This window comes from Zalophus californianus, chromosome 6 (genome assembly GCF_009762305.2).
Source record: "Zalophus californianus isolate mZalCal1 chromosome 6, mZalCal1.pri.v2, whole genome shotgun sequence".
Lineage (NCBI taxonomy): Eukaryota > Metazoa > Chordata > Mammalia > Carnivora > Otariidae > Zalophus > Zalophus californianus.
Window position 1 is genome coordinate 147,897,892 of NC_045600.1, and position 23,143 is coordinate 147,921,034.

Below are 23,143 nucleotides of genomic sequence, written 5' to 3' on the forward strand. Positions count from 1 at the left end.
ATCTTTTGCAACTATTTAAATCATCAAAATTTTTAGGTATGGTCTATCTAAAAATGAGGGAAAAGGTACAGTCACATGTTTCCAGAATTCTTTTAGGGAGTATACGAGCAAAATAATTTAAACCCTTGTATTAACGTATACCTTCCTAACAGGTGTTTCTCTTTGGGATGACTGTTACCTTTCTTCGAGTGGGGGAAATTCCCAAATGGCCCCTAACTTAAAAGCCTCACCCAGTGATCCCACAACAGTCCTCATCATTAACTAATTTTGACTGAGGTAAGTACTTCATGTAGAATTAAGTCACTGCCATCCCTCAACAAGTCACTTAGGTAGGCGTAAGTGCTCAGGGCACCCTATGTATAGTTTTCTAAAGGCAAGTCTATTGAAGAGTATAAAGTGTCATCTATAGCATTTTAGTCATTTTAAAGAAGTTTTGGAGCAAGGTCAGGCATGTTCACTTTGATCCTCCCTTTTTAGCCCCACAATCATAAATGGTATCAGCACAGTTGCTCTTTATCCTGAGGAGTCAGGAATGTAACATGGGCAGTACTGCTGCGCACACACACAGACACACGCACACACACACCTGGAGACTTTTACCATCGGCGGCAACCGTCTTAGAATACATGAGTAACAAAGACTGGCTTCCAGGAGAGTTGGGAGAATCAGCCCTGGTGCTCGCACGTGCACTGTGTCCAGGGCTGCTCCCTCCAGCCGCGACCGCTCTCACGGCCCACCGCTCTTTCCCAGCCCCTCCGGCGGCCTTGGTTCGCGGTGGGGAGAAAGACACCGCGCAAGCGCGGGCGCAGACGACGCGCGCGAAGGCCAGGACTGGGCGTCCGCGCGGAGCGGCCGCTTCACGGGATTCTCTGGGAGCCTTCCGCCCGCGTCCTCCAGGATCCGGAGCTGGCTGACGTCTCCTCACACACCATCTAGAAGGTCAGCGTGGGAAGGCCTGAGGCGGGGCCGCGGAGGGTAAGCCACCCGAGTGGGCGTCACGCGAAAGCCGGCCTGCGGCTCCCCGCCGCGAGAGCGAGGGCTTGGAACGCTCTGTGAGGCCCAGCGTCAGGGCGCGCGCGCGTGCGAGGCGCTGAGAACCTCGGGCCGGCCTCGGCCCAGCGCTTCGTGGAGGCGCGGCGTCTGAGGGAGCAGGCCGCGGGGGTGCGGCCGCCGGCAGCCAGGCGGGGAACTCTCCAAGGGGCGCCCAAGCGCGAGGTCTGGAAGGCACAGGTGGGGCGGCGGCCGGCGGGGAAGGACGCGCGGGTCGCGGGAGCGCCTGGCGGGGCGGGGGGAGGGGCAGGGCCGAGACGGCCGGAGCCCTCCTCCGAGGGTCAGACGTGACACTTTGGTTGAAGGAAGCCATTGCGAGAGGACAGTTTGAGAAGTTGTTCTCCCAGCCCCCGTTGTATATTTACGGAACCTAACCTTGGAGCTCCGCGCCCCCTGCGCCCTTCACTCCATTTACTGGCTGACGCTGCCCCCCCCCACCCCTTTGATCGTGCACTTGGCACCTTCCTGTCCGCCCTTCTTGCTGCCTCGTGCGCGCTGTTTACTTGGCTTCGGAAAATGGCTGTGGTTTTGCGCCCTTACAGCTTCGTGAAAGTTCGGAGTCTTTACAAAATGTCGGCAACCAATAGCAATTGTGTTGGGAACGGAGAGCGCACGGATTTTGCTCTTTCGAATACGTTTGTTCATGTTCGTGAGGGATCCAGCACCGCAGAGGCTCTCTCCGACCTCATTTCTATGTCTGGAAAAAGTTTCTCTTGGAACGTGCACTGTTCCGGGACGCGGCCTTACTGCGTTACGGTGGGGTTGGCCCATTTTCCCACGAACTGAAGAATCGTTTTACTCCTTCACTTAGGGATCCTCGAAATTTACTTTATTGCCTTGTAATTTAGTGGATTTGCGTTCAAGATTGTTGCTGCTTCTGAAATACAGGTTTAAATATTTAAGAGTTCCACAAGTTTTCTTTGAAATGTCCAGAGGAAAAACCAAGAAAAAGGAATGTAAGAATGTCCCCAGTTAGGAAGGGAGCTATTCTTTTTATTGCTCTCCTTTTTGCAATAACAGACCCCATTTGGTGACTTTATAGGAAACCGGTTGGAAAGAGGAAGGTTTTACGTTGGTTCTTTCTCACCGTGGGCTTTCTGAAACGTCGTTTGTGTAGTTCCCCTGACAAGAATGGGTGGGACGCTATTGCAGGGGTTGCATACCGGTATTTGGAGAAGTTCCGTCTTCTTTTTTTGTAAAGGGCCAGGCAGGCAGGCATTAGAGCACCTTTTGTACTAGAGACTACTTGTGATGTTGACCTTACCTTGATAGTTACTGCTTTAAGGTTTATGGGATTGAACTAAGATGTCAGGTGTTTGATTCAGAATTTTACCTTTGCTCCTGAGATTTACTTTTAAAGCTTACACGTATGCACATCCACTCATAGTTGTGTCTGAAACAAACAGGTTTTACTGCTTTTATTAGAACGTGTCGAAAAATAAATGCGCTATTTGTATCTGGAACCAGAATTTGGGTTCGGATTTAAGAGGATTATACTGGTGTGGGTACTGTTTTATTTAATACTATAGATTGACCTTCCAAAACTTCCTGTTCTCAACTTTAAAAATGAAAGGATGTGAGGGGCGCCTGAGTGGCACAGTTGGTTAAGCTGCTGACTCTTGGTTTCCGCTCAGGTCCTGAGATAGAGCCCAGCCTCCAGCTCCATGCCCAGCTGGAGTCAGCTTAGGACTCTGTCTCCCTCTCCCTGTGCCCCTCCCCACCTTCAATAAATAAAATCAATCTTTATTTTTTTCTTTCTTAAAGACTTTACTTGAGAGAAAGAGAGAGAGGGGGCAGAAGTTGGGAGAGAGGGGAGAGGGAGAAGCAAGCTCCCCACTGAGCAGAGAGCCTGATGCTTGTCCATCCCAGGACCCCAGGATCATGACCTGAGCTGAAGGCAGACGCTCAACTGACTGAGCGACTCAGGTGCCTCTTGATCTTTAAAAGAAATTTTAAAAACAAAAATTAAGATATGTGGAATCATGTAATAAGGGTTTTTGTCTTTTCAAGCCACTTGATAAGGTCTTAACTGTAATTAGGGATATGACAGGTATTATTCATATTTTTTGTTTTGTTTTTTAAAGTACTATTTTGCAGTTCTTACCCCTGTGAAGTGCATTTTCTCAGTGACTGCTGAGAATATATCAAATCCTGGAATAAATCCCAAATTAAAAATACAGAATTTTAGTACAGACTTTTACTTTCTGTGCAGAAATTCCCAACTACATTTCACCTCATTTCCAGGTGTTTTTCTCCTGCTAAACTTTTTCTCTCTCCCAAGATGGAGATGCCAGCAAGAAATGCTATTCAGCAACTGACCCATGGAATTACACCACGATCACCACTTCCCCAGCACTGCCCCCACACACTTTTCTTTTCAGTAGGCAGCCCATTTCCTCCAGTGACACATTATTTCAGGAAATCTTTCAGCACACTATGTAACATAAGCTTTGAAATGTGGGTATATACAAGATCAGGTGTTGAACACCTTTTCACGTGCCATTTAAAGATCCTCTTTTGTGAAGTACCGTCATGTTTTTTTCCCATTAACAGGAATAAGAGGTTATGCCTTTTTAATCTTGCTAGAGTTATTTTAATGGAGTTTTGGGAGGGAATAGGGCTAACTGTATGTGAGTAGCCTGCCACCTTTAAGTAGAATTGGGTAACTTTAAAGCTTCATCCAGATAATTTTTTCTCATTTCTGTCCTCTCCAATGATTCAACCTCATTTTTTTTTAAGATTTGTTTATTTATTTGAGAGAGAGTGTGGGCATGAGCAGGAGGGGCAGAGGGAGAGGAAGAGAGAATCCAAAGCAGACTCCTTGCTCAGCACAGAGCCTCACTCAGGGCTTAATTTCACGACCCTGAGATCAAGACCTGAGCTGAAATCAAGCGTCGGATGGTTAAGTGAGAGAGCCACCCACGCACCCTTCAGTCCCAACTTGGGGCTCGATCCCAGGACCCCGGGACCATGACCTGAACCAAAGGCAGACGCTTAACGACCGAGCCAGCCAGGCACCTCAGTGTCCTCCTCTCTTTGAATTCTAGCATATTTCAGAGCTGCTGTTGTCCTTCGGTCTTCAGTCATTTGAGTGGTGGGTAAACAGGCCCAGAGGGTGAAGGAACTTTCTATGGTTGTGAAGCACGTGGCAGAACGGAGCTCCTCAGACCCTGCAGTGCCACACTCTATTGCTCTGGAGCATGTGTGTCTCATCTCGCTTGGAGCTCTGGAGTCCCCCCGGGGTACAGGCTCTTGTTAGTAGGGACTCAGCCTCTAGCTGCAGCAAGCTCCCCAACACTGGACAGTGGTGAACAACACAGGCCCTGACTCTCTCTGTGGGTTGGACACAGTTGGTGGTGCTCGGGTGGCTGAATGGCTGGAGGGTCCCTTCCGCCGGAAGGACCAGGGTCAGGCCCGGTGGCACAACGGCCTGGCGGGTCTGTGCGGGGGACGTCACAGGTCTGTGCCAGTAGAGGTCCCAGGCCAGCAGGCCACAGTGGTCTGTGTTTGTTTCAGTGTTGGGTGGATGTCCCTCTTGCTGGGGAGAGAAGTCTGAGCAGGACACGTTTGGTTTCTGGTTTCCTCTCTCCAGTGAGAGACCTCGTCCCAGAGGAGAGGCCGCCGTGCTGCACCTGTGCCCCAGGTGGTCGTAGGACAAGTGTGAAAGCTCTCAAGGAGGTAACTCGGTGCTGTGTTCAGCAGGTCTGAACTGTGGGTTGGCTGGCCCTTCAGAGAGCCCTCCTGAGGTCACACGGCGAGCCTGCTGTCTGCCGACTCTCCAGGCACTTGGATTCCGTGTAATTAGGACGCTCCATGCCATGCAAGCTCTTTTCTTGTCTTGCCCAGCCTTGGTTACTTGATGTGGCATCGTGGAGAAGTCTGGGTCTTTTAAGTATAACTCAGTGAACAAATGCAGAGGGTTTCTGTGGACGCTGAGCTTCAGGAGCCAGGGACGATGTCAGTGTTGGCACCTCGGTGCCTGCCGCCCCACATGGCCTATGGGGCCTCGAAGCCATGGCCAGGATTCAGAGACTCCCACACTTCTCAGTATCGTAAGAGATAATAGCAGTGATTTGTTCTCCCGTGTTTACAAACGAGGTTATGCCGTAACCGTGTGTGCGCATAGCGTGGCGGGGGTGTGTGTGGAAGACAGGCCCCAGCTGGACCTCTGCACACAAGGGAGGTGCACAAGGCATTCCCAAGTCTAGTTGTAGCCAAGTCCACGTCATGTACTTCTGGTTTGACCTTGCACGAGGTTCTCCTCCTTTCCTGGATTTGTGGGCTTATCTGGTCAGTGAGAAGGGCGCACGTGGTGTTCTGTCAGGATTGCCTCACATCCACCATGCCTGACTTCCCAAACGTTGTTAGCAAATGCAAAAGCCATAGATGTGAACAGCGTACCTTCACTACTTACAGCCGTGTAAAACCGTACGTACAGATACGTATGTGGAGCTAGATAATTACGTAGAACTTGATGAATTTGTGGGCCATGCAAGAAGGGAAAGGTCTGCCTGTAGGATTACTTCCTTTATGATGAAGATTTCGAGAGGAGAGTGTTAGTGTAGGAACATGAGAGGACTGTGTATTGGTGGGGCTGTCACAGCAGAAGTGGTGTTCTTGTGAAGGATCCTGGGGTGGCAGTCGCATCGAGCCGTGGACCCTGGTTCGGGTGGGGTGGGCCTCCATCCTGCCAGTCCCGGGTGGTGGGAGTCCCCGGTGTACTCAGCACCCCGAGCGGTCCTCCTGTCTGTGGTCCAAGTGTGCTGACACGCGCTAGCCCCACCCATCCGCTAACCTGTCCCTCTCCTCCAGAGGCAGAGTGGCCGTGGAGCAGACCAGCCCGGGAGCCAGATGAGCAGAGAGGTCTGTGTGCACTCCTGGCCTTGCTCCTACTACTTAGAACCGGAGAAGCGATGGGTTCCTGCAAAGCTTTCGTTACCTTCTCACTCCCTGAGATCTGCAACTGATAAAACCGGGGAGGCCCTGGTCAGCTTCTCCTTGTCTAGTGTGATTGAGATCAAGAAGGAGGCTTCTCACTTTGTCTTCAGTTCTATCACCGTCCTGGAGAAGGACCACCTCAAGCACTGGTTCAGCTCCTTGCAGCCCAGTCGGAATGCAGTCTTCAGCATCATCGAGCATTTCTGGAGAGAGCTGCTGCTGTCTCCGTCGGAAGCACCGCTCCCTGTGACCAAGGGGAAGCAGCTGACTGGTCTGATGGCCTGTTCCCAGAATCGCCTGGAAGAGACAGCCCAAGTCCTCCACCATCAGGGCGAGCAGCTGGGTAGCATCACCAAGGGCCTGGACAAGATGGAATCTGACCTGGACGTGGCTGACAGGTACAGGGAGCGTTTCAGACACACGGGTCACGCCCCTGCCGTGCGCAGTGATGCCGGGTGGGCGTTGGTGAGGGACACATTCTGTGCCTGGTGCAGAGCTCCAGTCTTGTGTGAATAAGGAAGGCTACCTCGTTTCATCCTGTGGGGGAAACAGGCCGAGGGGCCAGGTCACACAGATGAAGTTCCTGTTCTGCACGGCCATGTGGTTGCAGGGTTTGAGCTGAAGCTCAAACCAGGGTCCCCAAACCAGGGACCCCCTCCAGTCTTCTAAACAGTGGTGGCCCCAAGGAGCTTTTGTTTATGTGGTTGTGTGTGCCAACATTGCCGCATTTCTTTAAAAACTAAGAAATTAAAAAAGTATTTGTCCGTTGAAAAAGTACGATAATGAACCCATGACCTAGTAACGGAAGTCACTTTGTCAATGACAAATAGCTTTGATAAAGCAGACATGTTTAGTGGGAAGAGTGGGCCATGTTAGAGATGGCCGGGTCCTTCCACCGGCTTCTGCAGCCTGCCCCCCACCTCCCCTCCGGGTTATCCTGTGTCCCGGGACCTCTGGGCCGCTCCCCGTACATGCAGGAGAGCGAGGGCGAAAAGCCGAGCAGTGTCGTGGTGCTGTTGTGAAGAAACAGACCCCCCTGGAGGGTCCCAAAGACCCCAGTTTGCCAAGCACTGCCCTGACTCTAAGTCGTGTGCAGTGTGAAAGGGATTTTAGCACCTGGGAGGGCTGCCTCAGAGCTCATGACAAGGTGGCGGCCTCTCGTGTTGGGCCCTGAGCGTAGGCAACGCTATCTCACATCAGGGACACGTGCCCGCTGGTGCCGGGAACCCTTGGCCCCAAGTGACCCCAGTCTGCAGTTACCACCTGTGGCTATCTTGGGATATTCTTTCCTAAGTGCCTGCATGGTGAAAGACCTAGTGCTGCAGGGAACGGCCCCAAATCTTGCCCTTAAGAGGGGTGCCTGTGGTAACTGAGGTGGAAGGTGCTCAGACCTCTGTGAGTTTTGGTCCTGGGAACATAGCTGAGCAGTTTCTGCCCTTCTGTGCCATCATGGGGCAGAGGAGGTCATGCGACTGAGTGGTGGGCAGGAGTGATGTAGGTCACTTCCAGGCCTCGTCTCTGAAAGCCTCCCATCCCACACCATCTGTGTGCTGTCTTCCCCTCACCTTCTGGTGGCATGCAGAGAATCCTCCCCAGGACTCAGACGTGAGCTGGAATTTGGGTCGCCACATGGCATCCCAGAGCAGGCCCGACCCCAGCCCTCCAGTGGGGGGCTATGTCAATATTAAAATAATAAAAATCTAGGTTTCGATGATCAGGTTAATAAGAATTAAAAAAAAAAAGAATTAAAGGAAGAATACATAGTACCAGCTGGAGGATAGTGAATAAGCACTTTCACACACTGCTATTTGGGAATGTCTGTTGGTTAATCCTTTTGGAAAACAATCTGGCAATTTAGAAATGTTCTTTTAACAAAAGGCCAACTGATGGGGCCCCTGGGTGGCTCAGTCGGTGGGCGTCTGCCTTTGGCTGAGGTCGTGATCCCAGGGTTCTGGGATCGAGTCCCACATCGGGATCCCTGCTCAGCGAGAAGCCTGCTTCTTCCTCTCCCGCTCCCCCTGGTCGTGTTCCCTCTCTCGCTGTGTTTCTTTCTGTTAAATAAATAAAATCTTAAAAAAAAAAAAAACACCACAAAAGTGAGAAGATGAACCTGAGGCTAGAGAAGATGCTTGTAGTATCCACTTGTATTCTCACCCGGGGATTCATACCCAGCTAGAAAGAGAGCTCATATGCCAGAATGAGAAAAAGCCAGTTCGGTAGAAAAATGGGCAGGACCATTGTTTGGAGTGTAGGCTCGGCTGCCGTCACGGAGATCCTCAGATCCTGTGGCTTACAGAAGCTGGGAAGCTATTTCCCCACCCACAGAGGTGCAGGGGAAAGTCGACGTCCCAGGGAGGTCGAAGGCTCTGCTCTGGGTCACGCCCCGGGGCCCCGTGTTGGCTCCGTGGCTGCGTCAGAAGCTGTTGGCAGCACTCTTCCCAGCCACTGGGAAGGGGGCACAGGGAGGCCAGTGCACACGGCCTTGTTTTTAAGCAGATGAGCCCAGCCCACGAAAGGGAGGTACTGGCACCCCAGTAATTAGAGAAAGGTAAATTAAACCAACAAGTACAGATGTGGGACAACACCGACTGATGGTCAGGGTGTGGGTCGGGACGAGACGTCTTGTGTCGCTGTCACTGATGGGACCTGGCTCGGCCCCTGGCAAGACCTAGCTAAGCCGAAGGTGCACAGACCCCATGACGAATCCCAGCGTGTGTGGATGGGCACATTCACTGAGGCAGCTGTAGTCAGTCGATCCTCAAGGGGATGCAGTAATTAGTCACTACTGTGTAGTTTTTGGAAAGAGGTGAGGTCCAGAGCCGACGGCCAAGGAAGAATTCTTGAGATGTCTTCAGTGCAAAATGGTGGTTTTATTAAAACGGGGACAGGACCCGTGGGCGGAAAGAGCTGCTGCTGGGGGGTATGAGGAGCAAATGATGCTGTACTTTGGGGTGGGGTGGGGAGTAAAGGGAGGTTCCAAAAGGATCTTCATCTGCTAAGGACGACATGGGTTACCAGAGCCCTTGCTATTGTCAGACCAAGGTGGTTTTTCCTTGTAGCCAGGCATTAACAGTAACGCAGTATTTGTCAGTAGGCTGCAGGTTAGAAGGACAAAAGATTTTATCTACCTTTCCTTCTGCCTTTGTTTCCCACATCACTGCCAACTCGGATTCAAGGCACTGATTCCTGTTAGATCTGCACAGACTGACTTGGATCCACCTCAAAGCAATGTTAATAACACAAAACCAAGTTGAAAGTAGATGTGTACAAAAGCAACATTTATAAGAGTTTTTAAATGGGTAAAGTAGCAAAAATGCAGGGAGCACTGAACTGCAAAAGCCCAAGCTGGAGGGGCATGCACAGGGCCACACGTGCCGCGGTTCCACAGCGAGCTCCCACAGAGCCGCCATCGAGTGCTCCTCGCGGGGGTCTCCTGGCTCTTGGGGGTCGTTGGCACAGGTGTTCGGTGAGCATGTGATGCAGTTCTGCCTTTCAGTTTTAAAGTGTGTTCCTTCTGGAACGCCCGTTGTCTGGTTATCGGCCGTCCTGGATTGATCTTCTGATAGCGTTTTCATTTTTTCCTTGTCTTTTTGTTCTACTATTTCTTGAGTTTCATCTTCCTCCTACCCTTCCATTTTTGTGATATTTTTAATTTCTAAGATTTATTTTTTAATCTCCAAATGTTTCTTTTGAATAGCAGCCGCCTGTTGTTACTTTGTGGGTTACTGTCCTCTTATCTCTCAGGATTTTCTGGAAAGCCTCTTGTAGGAAGGGCCTGGGATGTGCCTCCCGGCTTGGGGGAGGCCTCTGCTCCCATTTCCTGCTCGCAGCTCACCACGCCCCCTGCAGTGGTGACCAGACGGAGGTGGGGCCTAGCAGCACCAGGTGGGTTCTCCTTAAATGAACTTCCAGTCTGTTGGGGTTTGAGGCCCAACTTCACGCCTGTTTTCAGAGGTCCCTGGAATTCTGTCTTTTTCCACACAGAGGGTTCTGAGGCAGGGATAACTAGATTCTGGGGTGGCTGGGCCAGGCAGTGGCCCTTGGCCACTGAAGACAAGTGGGGATGGTCACCATAATGGACAGCAGAGCCAAAGCCGTGATCAGAATACTCTGACCCCGAGAGACTTGTGCTCCTGGAGGAGAAGTAGATGGGCAGTTGACCCAGTTCTTTTTTTCTTTTTTTAAGATTTTATTTATTTATTTGACAGAGAAAGACATAGCAAGAGAGGGAACACGAGCAAGGAGAGGGGCAGGGAGCCCGATGTGGGGCTCAATCCCAGGACCCCAGGATCACCCGGGTGCCCCAGTTGACCCAGTTCATACTTTGACCAGGTCAAGTGAGCAAGCCTCTAACTTGAATTAAAAAGGAGTCATGGCCCCTGAATCAGCTCCCAGACTTGAAGACCGAGTTTGCAGGTTCGAAACCCCTTGAATGATGGGGAAGCTGGAAGGACCCCAGTTTGCTCCTAAAAGTTTACACCTTTGGGAGCCCCTGGGTGGCTCAGTTGGCTAAGCATCTGCCTTTGGCTTAGGTCATGATCCCAGGGTCCTGCGATCAAGCCCCACATCAGGCTCCTTGCTCTGTGGGGAGCTCACTCCTCCCTCTCCTCCCCACTTGTACTCTCTCACGGTCTCTCCTTCTCACTCTCTCAAATAAATAAATAAAAGCTTTATTATTTAATTAATTAAAGTTTACACCTTGTTCTTTCTCCCAGCCTTCCCCCACGGGACTTGTGGCATTTAACCAGGGTGGCCGTGCACTGGGGAGCCAGAAGCCACCAGACTTTTTGGGACCCCTGGATGCTGGAACTGACCCGATGGCAGCAGACCAGTCAGAGTAGGGCTTCTGGGGGTCAAGGGATCAGTAGAGTTCTAACTGAGGTCTGCCTCGTAGTGTCACAGTGGGCCCAGTAGGCCCCGAACCCATCCCAGTCCTGGAGCACATCATCCAGCAGCAGGCAGAATCGCACACTGGTTCCCTGACCTGTGTAGTGAGGGCTGTTCTGGTGGCCAAGCCAAGTGGCAGCCTCTGGACTGCCTAGAATAGTAAACTCTTCTTGGAGGGATTTCTGAGATCAGTGCCCCCATCAAGGACTGGAAGGGTGCATGGATAGTGAGCCCTGCATCATCTGCACTCAGCTCACTCACTCGACGGTGCAGAACAAAGATGGATTGTCTTAAACTTACCAGGTGGTACTCTTAATTGCAGTTGCTGTTCCCGATGCTTGAGCAAATGAACACATCCTCTGGAACGTTCTCTGCAGTGGTCTGTCTGGCAAATGCTCTTAGGAAGGACCACCAGATCAGCTTGCTTTCAGCCGCCAGCAGTGCATTGTATCGTCCCACCTCAGGGGTATACCAGCTCTCCAGCCCTGTGTCATGCTTTATGTCACAGGGCCCTTGACTGTCTCTCCCTTCACAGGATAGCATGCTGGCCCATTTCATGGGGGATACCGTGCAGACTGGCTCAAGGAAGAAGTAGCAGCTACTCTAGATGCACTGGAAAGATGTTTGCTTGTCAGAGGTGGGAAAGAAATCTGACAGAAATTAGATACTTTCATCCTCATTGAAATTTCTAAGGATCCAGTGGAGTGGGGCTTGCTGAGGTATCTTTTTATGGTGAAGGATAGATTTTGCATCTGGCTCTTCCTATAACCAAAAGGAAGACACACTTGGGGTGTCTGGGTGGCTCAGTCGCTTAAGCGTCCAACTCTTGGTTTCAGCTCAGGTCATGATCTCAGGGTCATGAGATTGAGCCCCACATCATGCTCTATACCCAGTTGGAAGTCTGCTTGAGATTCTTTCCCTCTCCCTCCCCCCTCTCCTCTTCCCCCCCACTCACACACATGCTTGTGCATGCGCTCTCTCTCTGTCTCAAATAAATAAAATTTACAAAAGTAAAAACAAAACTAAAAGGAGACATGGCACCTAGTGAGCCCCTTAGCATTTTGGAAGCGACATACTCTTCATTTGGGTGTGCTACTCTGGCCAGTTACCAAGTGACTTGAAAAGATGCTAGTTTTGAGTGGGGTCCGGAATAAGAAGGCTCTGTAGCAGGTCAAGGTGCCACCTGGGCCACATGATCCAGCAGATCCAGTGGCGCTCCAAGTATCTGCGGTAGACAAAGGTGCTCTTTGGAGCCTTTGTGGACCTTTATAGGGAGTCACAGTGTAGGATTTCAAAACAGAGCCCTGCTACAGGAGATCAGGCTCTAGCAGGCCCTGAAAGCCTAGGCTAGGTCACATGGCCCCCACTCCTGCCATACCGCCTTTTCTCTCCCAGCCTGCACCGAGGGCACATTCCCTACCTGGGGAACACCCTACAGTCAGTTGACTGAGGAGGAAAATTGTGGAGCCTGGTTTACAGATGGTTTTGTGCAATATGCAGGCATGACTCAGAAATCCTCCCAGTGGGCTGAACTTCAAGCCATGCACCTGAAAATTCATTGTGTTGGAAAGGCAGTCTTGTGCATAAAGTCTTTCGACACACTCTCAGCCTCATAAGAATGGGTTTTAGGCCTGGAACACATAGCCTGTGCCAGACTTATCCCCTAGTAGGGAAATGGCTTTCCCTGTTACAGGCTCAACCAGTGCTCTTTTGTTCTACAGAAGCATGCATGTGAGTGGCTCTCAGGCACACCCCCAGTCTTCTGTATTTCAGACTCCATAGTTGGGGGGTGGGGGGTTGGTCCTTGAGCTGAGGCGTTAGAGGGATGTACATAAGCCGGTTGTCCTGCATCGGCTGCCAGGGGCACCTGATGTCTCTGAGGTACCAGTGCCTACATTGGACCTGATTTTGTTCCGTCTCTTCTCCATGTGAGTAAAGCTGGATAAGGCATTGCTCCATCCAGTGCTTGACCAGGTTGTGTTCTGTGGTAACTCCAAGATGGCTGTGGGCAGACGTGTTTGGAGGCCCCTGAGATTGGTGACCGTTGTGTGGTACTCTGCTCAACAGTTTCCTTGGAAGGAGGAACGGCTAGAGGCTCAACTGCTTACTGATTGGCTGTGGCCGGTGGTTTGGCTGGATGTTTGGGGAATGGAAGAAACATGATTGGAAACTTCATGACAGGGAGGTCTGGGGTAGAAGTATATGGATAGACTTCTCTGAGTGGGACAAAAGGCAAAGATGTATCCCATGTGAATGCTCACCAGAGTCTCTTCAGTAGAGGAGGATTGTGATAATCAAGTGGCTAGGATGACCTTTTCTCTGGATCCCAGCCAGCCTGTTTCCCCAGCATCTCCTGCAGTTGCCCAGTAGGCCCATGAGCAAAGTGACCACGGTGACAGAGATGGAAGTCATGATGGGTCTCAGCAACATGGACTTCAACTCACCAAGGCCAGCCTGGCCACGGCCGCTGCTGCACACCCAAACTGGAGACCAACACGGAGTCTCCAGTATGGCTGTGTTGTCTAGGCTCCTCAGCCAGCAACTTGGTGGTTGGTTGATTGATTACATTGGACTGCTTCTTACTGTGAATCTCTTGAATGTGGCAGGTCGCTTGTCTCTTCTTGCTTTCAAAACTCTGTTTTTGTCTTTGGGTTTCAACACTTTAACTATGATGTATCTCCGTGTGGATCTTTATAAGTTTATCCTTCTGGGGGAGTTGTTGAGCTTTGAGTCTTTTCCAAACTATTTTTGTGAACCATGTCTTTCTTGTTGTGTGTGTTCATTGAAATTTCTCTTCCCTTGTGTCTCCATTCTTAGATATCTGGCTCCCATGAAGGGAAAAGGAAATAGGGCTTGTCTCTTTGAATTCTCTAGCTGGAAAGCTGCTTCAGTTCATGGTGGTTGAAACCCCTATGCTAGCCTCTCTGCGATCAAAAGCAGCAAAAGGGCCCCATAGAACTCGAAGAAAACAAATGTGTGTGTGTGTGTGTGTGTGTGTGTGTGTGTCTGTGTGTGTGTGTCTGTGTGTATACTAAAAATCTGGATTATACGCTTCCTACTTCCTGGAATTCCGTATCTCTCTTTAAATGAAATGAAGACAAATTGGCAATCTGGTTTTGATATCAGGAGTTTGCTGGAATCTAGTTGTAAGTAGTTTGGTTGTATTTCCATTGGCATCTGTGAGTAAATAGTGTGGCCTTGGTGTTGACGTGTTGGAAAATGGCACTATTGAATGACAGTTTGGCTCTTCACAGTTGAGCCCTATGTAGCTCAGGACTTTGAGGATGTTTTCCATTGTCTTCCTAGTGTATGTTATTGCTAAGTTGTGTAGGATTGTGGCTACTGTTTTCCCCCTATCCTAGATATTCTGATGTTTTATTCTGAGGTGTCTTTGTAGATTTTTTTAAAACAGTCTTCTCATTTACATACCATAAAATTTACTCATTGTATGTAACAATTCAATGATTTTTGGTAGATTTACAGAGTTGTGCAGACATCACTATAGTCCAATTTTAGGTCAGTTCCGTCACTCCCAGAAGTTGCCTCAAGCCCTTTGGCAGTCACTGTGTTCTTGCCCTGCCCAGGTCACCACTGATCTACTCTTTCTGTGTAGATTTGTCTCTTCTAGAGAGGTCACATATGCATCATGTTTTTGAGGTTCATCCTGGTTGTAGGATAGATCAGTACTTTTTTACTACTTATTTGTTCTTTTTTTTTTTTTTAAAGTAGGCTCCATGCCCAACATGGGGCTTGAACTCACAACCCTCAGAGCAAGAGTCCCATGCTCTACTGACTGAGCCAGCCAGGCACCCTGTTGCTTTATATTTCTGGCTAATATTCTGTTGTATGATCTATCATATTTTGTTTATCCCTTGACCAGTTTTGATGGGCATTTTGTTGTTTCTGCTTTGTTACTATTATGAATAGTGCTGCTTTGGACGTTTGTTTTCCTTTCTCTTGGAAGGGAAGTTGCTGGGTCTCTTTAACATTTTGAGAAACTGACCAATTGTTTTCCAAAGTGGCTGCACCATTTTACATCCCCACCAGTAATGTATGAGGGGCTCCAGTTTCTCCAAAACCTCACAACACTTGTTATCTATCTTTTTCATTATAACTCTCCTAGTGGGTGTGAGGTGGTGTCTCACTGGGTGGTTGACTTTCATTTTCCTAGTGATAATGAGCATCTTTTCATATGCTTTTTTTCCATATGTGTATTTTGTTTTCAGATTCTTTGAGCATTTTTTATGTGGTTGTGTTTTTATTATGGAGTTTATAAGAGTTCTTTATAGAAGTTGATAAGAATTCTTACAGAGTTCTGGATAGAAGTCCCTTTATCAGGTACATGATGTTAAAATATTTGCTCCTTTTCTGTGGATTGTCATTTTCTTTTCTTTTTTTTAAGATTTATTTATTTATTTTAGATATGGAGTGGGGAGGGAGAGAGAGAATCTCAAGCAAACTCCGCACTGAGCACAAAGGCATGAGCCCAGGGGGCTCAATCCCACAATCCTGAGATCATGAACAAGAGCCAAAATCAAGAATTAGACACTTAACCAACTGTGCCACCCAGGTGCCCCCATTTTACTTCTTTGAAGATATTTTTTAAAGCAGAGAATTTTTTTTTCTCCAAGGAATCAAACACAATTTATTTTCAAATTAAATAAGACAGATTGAGGGGCACCTGGGTGGCTCAGTTGGCTAAGCGCTTGCCTTCGGTTCAGGTCATGGTCCCAGGGTCCTGGGATCGAGCCTGCATTGGGCTCCCTGCTTGGCGGGAAGCCTGCTTCTCCCTCTCCCACTCCCCCTGCTTGTGTTCCTGCTCTCGCTGTGTCTCTCTCTGTCAAATAAATAAATAAAATATTTTTAAAAAAAGATTGAGTAAAAGAAAGTTTTACCTCAACTTTCCCAATAGACATTTTCTCCTCAGACTGCACGTTATCAATTTTAAGTCCCATCAGTGGCCTTCATAATATTCACAAAGGATGTCCAAATTGTATCATTTGGTTGAAGATTCAAGTTTGAAAATAACAATCTTTCCACTTTTTGTGCTTTAGAGAATTTTTTTTACACTAATCTCTGTGCGAAATGTAGGGTTTGAACTCATGACACCAGGATCAAGAGCCACATGCTCTATGGACTGAACCATCCAGGTGCCCCACTTTTGTGCTTTAGAACAATTCTCAAAACACATTATGATGCTCCCAGCTCATAACTGTTCAATTATTTTTTTCTTCTCAAAATAGCTTAGAGCAAGAGATTCATTTACTTATGTAATATATATATACATATATATATGTATATATATATTCAAAAACAGAACTTATCCAGTTTCTCCCATGTTCATGGTGGGAAAAACTAGTGCAACCCAACAGATGTAGCAAAACATCTGTGTCCTGTTTTGGCTTCTTTGTTTTAAGGGACCAGAGAAAATCCTTTGTTGTTTTCCTTGTGGTTTCAACATTACAGTACCAAATGTCCTTTTCTTCCCCCCGATCTTGATCCAGCATCCAACATTGATCTTTTATATTCAAAAAAATGAGCTTTCCAGAGCTTTGCAGTTTCCCTTCTTCAGACCCTGCCAAGCAGACTTCCCTCCCTGGAGCATGTGGTCTGACCGTGGCAGACGACTATGGCACACGTGCACCCGGGCCCACTTCGTGGCCACACCCTCGACTCCTCCTCCAGATACCAGCATCCCAGGGCCTGACTGCATCTCTCATGCCTGTGGCCCAGACCTGGCTCGATGCAGGCCTAAAAGATTTAAAGTGTATCTGTTTTTCTTTCATCATTTGCCTTTGGTGTCATATCTGATTCATTGTCAAATCCAAAGTCACAGAGGTTAACTCTTTTTTAGTCTTTCTGTTTAGGTCTGTGATCCACTTGCAGTTCATGGTATGAGAAATGGGCCCAACTTCTTTTCTTTTTATGTGGGTATCCAGTGGTCTCAGCAATATTTCAATTCAGTGTTTTCCCATTGAATTGTCTTGTTGTCCTTGTTGGAGACCAGCTGACCCTACACGTAAAGGCTTGTTTCTAGACTGAGTTCTATCATTGATCCACGTGTGGACCCTATGGCAGTACCACACCATCTTCATTTCCATACCTTTGTAGTAAGCTTTGCACTCAGGTAGTGGGAGTCAACCACATTTATTCTTGTTTTTCAAGATTGTTGGCTAACCTGGGTCCCTTGCATTTCTATATGAATTTCAGGATTAACTGGCCGGTTTCTGCACAAGAGCCAGCTGGGATTTTGATAGAAATTGGACTGAACCTGGAGCAGTTTTGCCATCCTAGCAATGTAATTATTAGTGTGGTGTAAAAACACTTAAATCTGCTGTTTTATTTTTGTGCTACTTGTTACCTCTGTTGCTCATTTCTTTTTTCCCCCCTGCCTCCTGTAGGTTACCTGAATATTACTTCATAATTCCATTGTGACTTACCTACACTGTTGTGAATGTATGTCCTTACATATATTCTTCACCGGACACTCTAGGTATTACGTTGTATATGCATAATTGGTCACAGTGTGCTGGTGTTGACATTTTTTTAAAGATTTTATTTGTTTATTTGACAGAGAGACACAGCGAGAGAGGGAACACAAGCAGGGGAGTGGGGGAGGGAAAAGCAGGCTTCCCACAGAGCAGGGAGCCCGATACGGGGCTTGATCCCAGGACCCTGAGATCATGACCTGAGCCAAAGGCAGCCGCTTAATGACTGAGCCACCCAGGCACCCCTGGTGTTGACATTTTACCCAATTGAGCGGTGTGTAGAAACCTAACCACTGTCTTTATGTCTGTTTACCCTACCAGATTCATATAAATCCTCTGTAAGTTAATTATCTTAACTTCATTTTCCTATTTGAGAACCACAGCAATTTTGTAATTTTTACTTCAAGTGCCATACATATTTTAGCCAGCTCAAAAGAAAAAAGCAAGTGCATTTTATTTCCCTATATTTGTACTCTTTCTGTTTCTCTACCCTCCTTCCTCATGTTCTAGGATTCCTGCCCTCATCAGTTCCTTTCTGATCCATCAACTTCTTCAAGACATTCTTTTAGGGCAGCAATTTCTTTGTGGGTTTACTTCCTCCGAGAATAACTCAATTTCTTCTTTATTCCTGAAGAAAAGTTTCACTCATTGTGGAATTTTGAACCGACAGTTCTTTTCTTTGAGCACTGAAAACCATTGCGCCACTTCTTTCTGGCTCCATGCTTTCTGACGAGAAGTGCGCTGCCATTCAAATTGGTTTTCTCCTGTAGGTGAGGTCTCTCGTGCCACTGTCAAGATCTTTTCTTTGTTTAACATAACTTCACGGTAATTTCTTTGGTTTTATGCTGTGCGGGTCTGATTAGGTTTTTTTTTTTTTTTTAACTCTATGGGCTTATTTATGTCTTTTTGCCTAAATTGGGAAGTGTTCGGCCATTATTTGTTTGAGTCCTTTTCCAGCCCCACGCTCTTTCTCTTCTCCTGCTGGAGTGGTGGTGATGAGTGTTCAGTCTTTTGTTTTGGACCCTTGGGTTTGTTGTCATTGTTGTTTTTAGTATTTTCTCTCTGTTGTTCAGATTGGGTAATTTCTGTTATTTGATCTTTAATTTCACAGATTCTTTTATCTGTCATCTCAGGCTGCAGTCTACATCTACCCATTTTTTTTTTATCGTATATTGTATTTCTAAGTTCAAAAATTTCCGGATACTTTATTGTGTCTTCTGTTTCTCTGCTAAGACTTTGTGGTTTTTAATTTATTTCCAGCATGTCCATAATTGCTTGTGGAAATACTTTTATGATGGTGCTTTAGAATTCTTATCCAGTAATTCCATCAGTTTCATCCTGGTTTTGGCATTTGCTTCTATTTTTTATTTAAGAAGAGATTTTCCTGCTTCTTGGCATGGTGATTCATTGTATCCTGGACATTTTGGGTATTAAGACTCTGAATCTTGTTTTTCTGTTTCAGCAGAGCTTTCCCCGACATGGTGCCCCAGGAGTAAGAAGCTGTTTCCTATTGGGGCGCCTGGGTGGCTCAGTGGGTTAACCATCTGACACTTAATTCGGCTCAGGCCGTGATCTCAGGGTGGTGCAATGAAGCCCCACGTTGGGCTCCATGCTAGGTGATGAGACTGCTTGAGATTCTCTCTCTCCCTCCGCCACTCTCTCTCTTTCTCTCTTAAAGGAAAGAGGGAAAGAAGGGAAGGATAAGGGAAGCTGATTCCTCTTACTGCCGTGTGAGGATGAGAGCCCCAATTCCCCACGTGGCCCTTGTTTGTGCCTTGGGATAGGAACAGACACCTGTTGCTGCTGGCTGGGAGTGGGATTTCAAGCTTCCTCATAACTGTGCCCTAGCTGGGAGAATTGGGGGTGTCTTGTTACCGTCCCCCTCCACTGAGCCAGTAAGGTTTCCCTTGTTACTGATGGCTCTTCATGTGGCCTTCCCTACCACCATCCCACTTAGGGGAAGGAGTCCTCCTGCAGCCAGGTAAGGGTGGATGTCGAGGCTCCTCACGTACTTTTTCTGACACTGCTCCAGTTGGGGAAAGCACACCACAGTATAGCCAACTGAGGGTGGACATCCATGCCACCCTTTTTTTAGTTGAAGTATAGTTTATACACAATGCTCTGTTAATTTCAGATGTACAACATAGTGATTTGACAAATTAATGATATACTCAACACAAGTGTAGCTTCCATCTGTGTTGGTATTAGAATACCGTTGACCATATTCCCTATGCTGTACCTTTTCTCTCCATGATTTATTTGTTCCATACTGGAAGCCTGTATCACCCACTCCCCTTCATCCATTTTGCCCCTCTCTCAACCCTCTCCCCTCTGGCAGCCATCAGTTCTCTGTATTTATGGGTCTGTTTCTGCTTTTTGTTTGTTCGTTTGCTTAGTTTTTTAGGTTCTACATATAAGTGAAGTCATGTAGTGTTTGTCTTTGTCTGTCTTATTTCAATTAGCATTAATACCCTCTAGCTCCATCCACATGCTAGCAAAAGGCAAGACTTCATTCTTTTTTGTGGCTGAGTAATATTCCACTGTGTGTGTGTGTGTGTGTGTGTGTGTGTGTGTGTGTGTGTGTGTCACATCTTCATTATCCATCTAGGGAGACCCTTGGGTTACCTCCGTATTTTGGATATTGTAAATAATGCTGCAGTAGAGATAGGGGTGTAGATATCTTTTTCACTAGTGTTTTTATTTTCTTTGGGTAAATACCCAGGAGTGGAATTACTGGATCATATGGTAATTCTGTTTTTAATTTTTGAGGAACCTCCTTACTGTTTTCCAGAGTGGCTGTACCAGTTTGCATTCCCATCAGCAGTGCAAGAGGGTTCACCTTTCTCTGCATCCTCACCAACACCTGTTGTCTCATGTGTTGTTAATTTTAGCCATTCAGACCGGTGTGAGGTGATATCTCAATGTGGTTTTCATTTTTATTTCCCTGATGATGAGTGATGTTGAGATCTTTTCATGTGTCTTTTGGCCACATGGATGTGTTCTATTGGAAAAGGCCTATTCAGATCCTCTGCCCATTTTTTAATTGGATTGTCCATTTGTTTTGGTGATGAATTGTATAAGTTCTTTATATATTTTGGATATTAACCTCTTATCAGATATATCATTTGCCAATAACATTTCCCATTCAGTAGATTGCCTTTTTGTTTTGTCAATGATTTCCTTTGCTGTGCAGAGCTTTTTATTTTGATGTAGTCCCAACAGTTTGTTTTCACTTTTCTTTCCATTGCCTAAAGAGACATATCCATAAATATGTTACCAAGGCGGATGTCAAGGCGATTTTACTGTATATGTTTTCTTTTAGGAGTTTTATGGATTCAAGTCGCACATTTAATCCTTTAATCCATTTTGAGCTAATTTTTGTGTATGGTGTAAGAAAGAGTCCTATTTCATTCTTTTGCATGTGGCTATCTAGTTTTCACACCACCATTTGTTGAAGAGACTGTCCTTTCCCTGTTGTATATTCTTGCCTCCTTCGTCATAGATTAATTGACAGTGTAAGTGTGGGTGTATTTCTGGGCTCTCTGTTGTATTCCTTTGATCGGTGTGTCTGCTTTTGTGTCAGTACTGTGTACTGTTATGATTACTACAACTTGGTAGTATATCCTGAAATCTGGGATTCTGATACCTCTACCTCCAGCTTTGTTCTTCCTTCTCAAGATCACTTTGGCTAGTTGAGGTCTTTTGTGGTTCCATACAAATTTTAGTATTATTCTAGTTCTGTGGAAAATGCTCTTGGTATTTTGATAGGGATTGCGTTAAATCGGTTGATTGCTCTGGGAATTATGGACATTTTCACAGTATAAATTATTCTGGTCCATGAGCATAGTATGTATTTCAATTTGCTTGTGTCATCTTTGTTTGTTTGTTTGTTTTTAATCAAGGTCTGATAGTTTTCAGAGTACAAGTCTTTCATTTCCTTGGTTAAATTTATCCCTAAGGTATTTTATTATTTTTGGTACATTCGTAAATGGGATTTTTTTTTTTCTAAATTTCTCTTGTTGCCACTTTGTTATGGGTGTTCATATTCTTAAACTACTTCTTGCTTCAGTTTTGGAATGTTGGGTGTTTTGAGTATTTTGTCTATTTCATATAAGTTGTCCCATTTATTGGTGTAAAGTTGGGTATGATATCCCCTAGAAGGCTTTCCAGGGCTAAAAGAATCTATGGTGATGCCTCCCTTTTTATTCCTGATATTGGTAATGTGCATTTTCTTTGCTTTATTCTTTTTTTTAAGATTTTATTTATTTATTTGACAGAGAGTGAGAGAGCACAAGCAGGGGGAGCAGCAGAGGGAGAGGGAGAAGCAGCCTCCCCACAGAGCAGGGAGCCTGATGCGGGGGATCCCAGGACCGTGGGATCATGACCTGAGCCAAAGGCAGATGCTTAACCGACTGAACCACCTAGGCAGCCCTCTTTGTTTTATTCTTGTTCATGTCTTGTAAGGGTTTAATTTTTAAAAATTACTTCAAAGAACCAACTTTTGGCTTTGTTAATATTTTTTCTTCTGTTTTCAGTTTCATTGATTTCTGCTTTTCCGTTCTTCTACTCTGGGTTTAATTTATAACTTTTCACAACAGAAGCTTAAATCACTGATTATAAACCTTTCTGAGAAGTTTTCAAATACACACATTGAGAACTATAAATTTTCCTCGTGACTGCTCTATTTGCATCCTGCCATTTCCTGCATATTGTCTTGTTTCATTCACTTCCGATATTGTCCAATTCCCTTTATTTAGAATTGTATTTAATCTCCAAATATTTGAGAACTTTCTATTAGTCTTTTGTCATTAATTTCAGATTTCATTTCTTTGGGGACAGATGGTATACTTGAAATTTATTGAGACGTGTTATACTCTTTTCTTAAAGTTCTGAATATACTTTAAAAGAGTGTGTATTCAGCGGTTGGATGATGTTTCCATAAATACCAGTCAGCTAGAGTGGATTAAATAGTGTTTATATTCTTACTCATCATTTTTGTCTTCTTGCTGTGTTAATTATGGAGTGAAATTTGTTGAAATCTACAACTGTGATTGTCTATTTCTCCTTTTAGTTTTGTTAATTTTTGCTTAATGAATTTTGAAATTGTGTTAGATATACATGTTTAGTATTAAGTCTTTTTGTCAAATTGACTCTCTTATTATTATGTATTCTCTGTCTTTATCCCTGGTAACACTCCCTGACTTAGAGTTTATTTTCGGCACAATATGTCTTTTTTCCAGTCCCTTTGCTTTTGATGTTTCTGTGTCCTTATATTTCAGTGTTTCTTATAAACAAGACATAGCTGTGTCTTGGTGGTTTTTTCTTTAATCCAGGCTGACAGTCTGCCTTTAAATTAGAGGATTTAGTCTATTTACATTTAGTATAATTACTAATATGGTTGAGTCTAACTCCACTATCTTGATATTTATTTTCTGTTGATACCATTTGATCTTTGTTCCTTTGCTTTTCTTTCCTGCTTCCTTTTTTACTTTTGCTACAAGGTCGATCTCTTTGTATTTGTGGGTAGTTTACAGTGGTGCCATCCACTGTGGTAGCCACTAGTCACATGTACTTAAGTTGAAAATTCAGTCCCTCGTGATATCAGCCACACTCTGGATGCCCAGTAGCCACACATGCTTGTTACCACATTGGAAAGAGAGATTACTGCAGAAAGTTCCAGATTGAGGTCAGGATTTATTTTGAGTCAGAATTACCCAGGGTCCAATGTGAAAAGGGCATCGTTCTAGTCAGAAGACATGTGTTCATGTTTTGTGTTTACT

At 46.2% G+C, this 23,143-nt stretch overlaps 1 protein-coding gene across 5 annotated transcripts in view; it reads left to right on the plus strand.

Moving 5' to 3' along the window:
* The first annotated feature begins 818 nt into the window (after nt 1-818).
* Nucleotides 819-23,143, plus strand: part of LOC113912223 (synaptosomal-associated protein 47-like) — a 28,079-nt gene continuing 5,754 nt past the window's right edge. For 4 of the 5 annotated variants that reach the window (XR_004820110.1, XM_035727846.1, XM_035727848.1 and 1 more), the window contains exons 1-2: nt 833-975; nt 5,863-6,386. Coding sequence is in view for 4 of the 5 variants with exons in the window: in XM_035727846.1 (XP_035583739.1) it covers nt 5,902-6,386 (485 nt within the window). In the remaining variant the exon portion in view is untranslated. Of the gene's footprint in view, nt 976-5,862; nt 6,387-23,143 lie in introns of all 5 variants that reach the window. The other variant, XM_035727847.1, reaches the window with a different exon arrangement.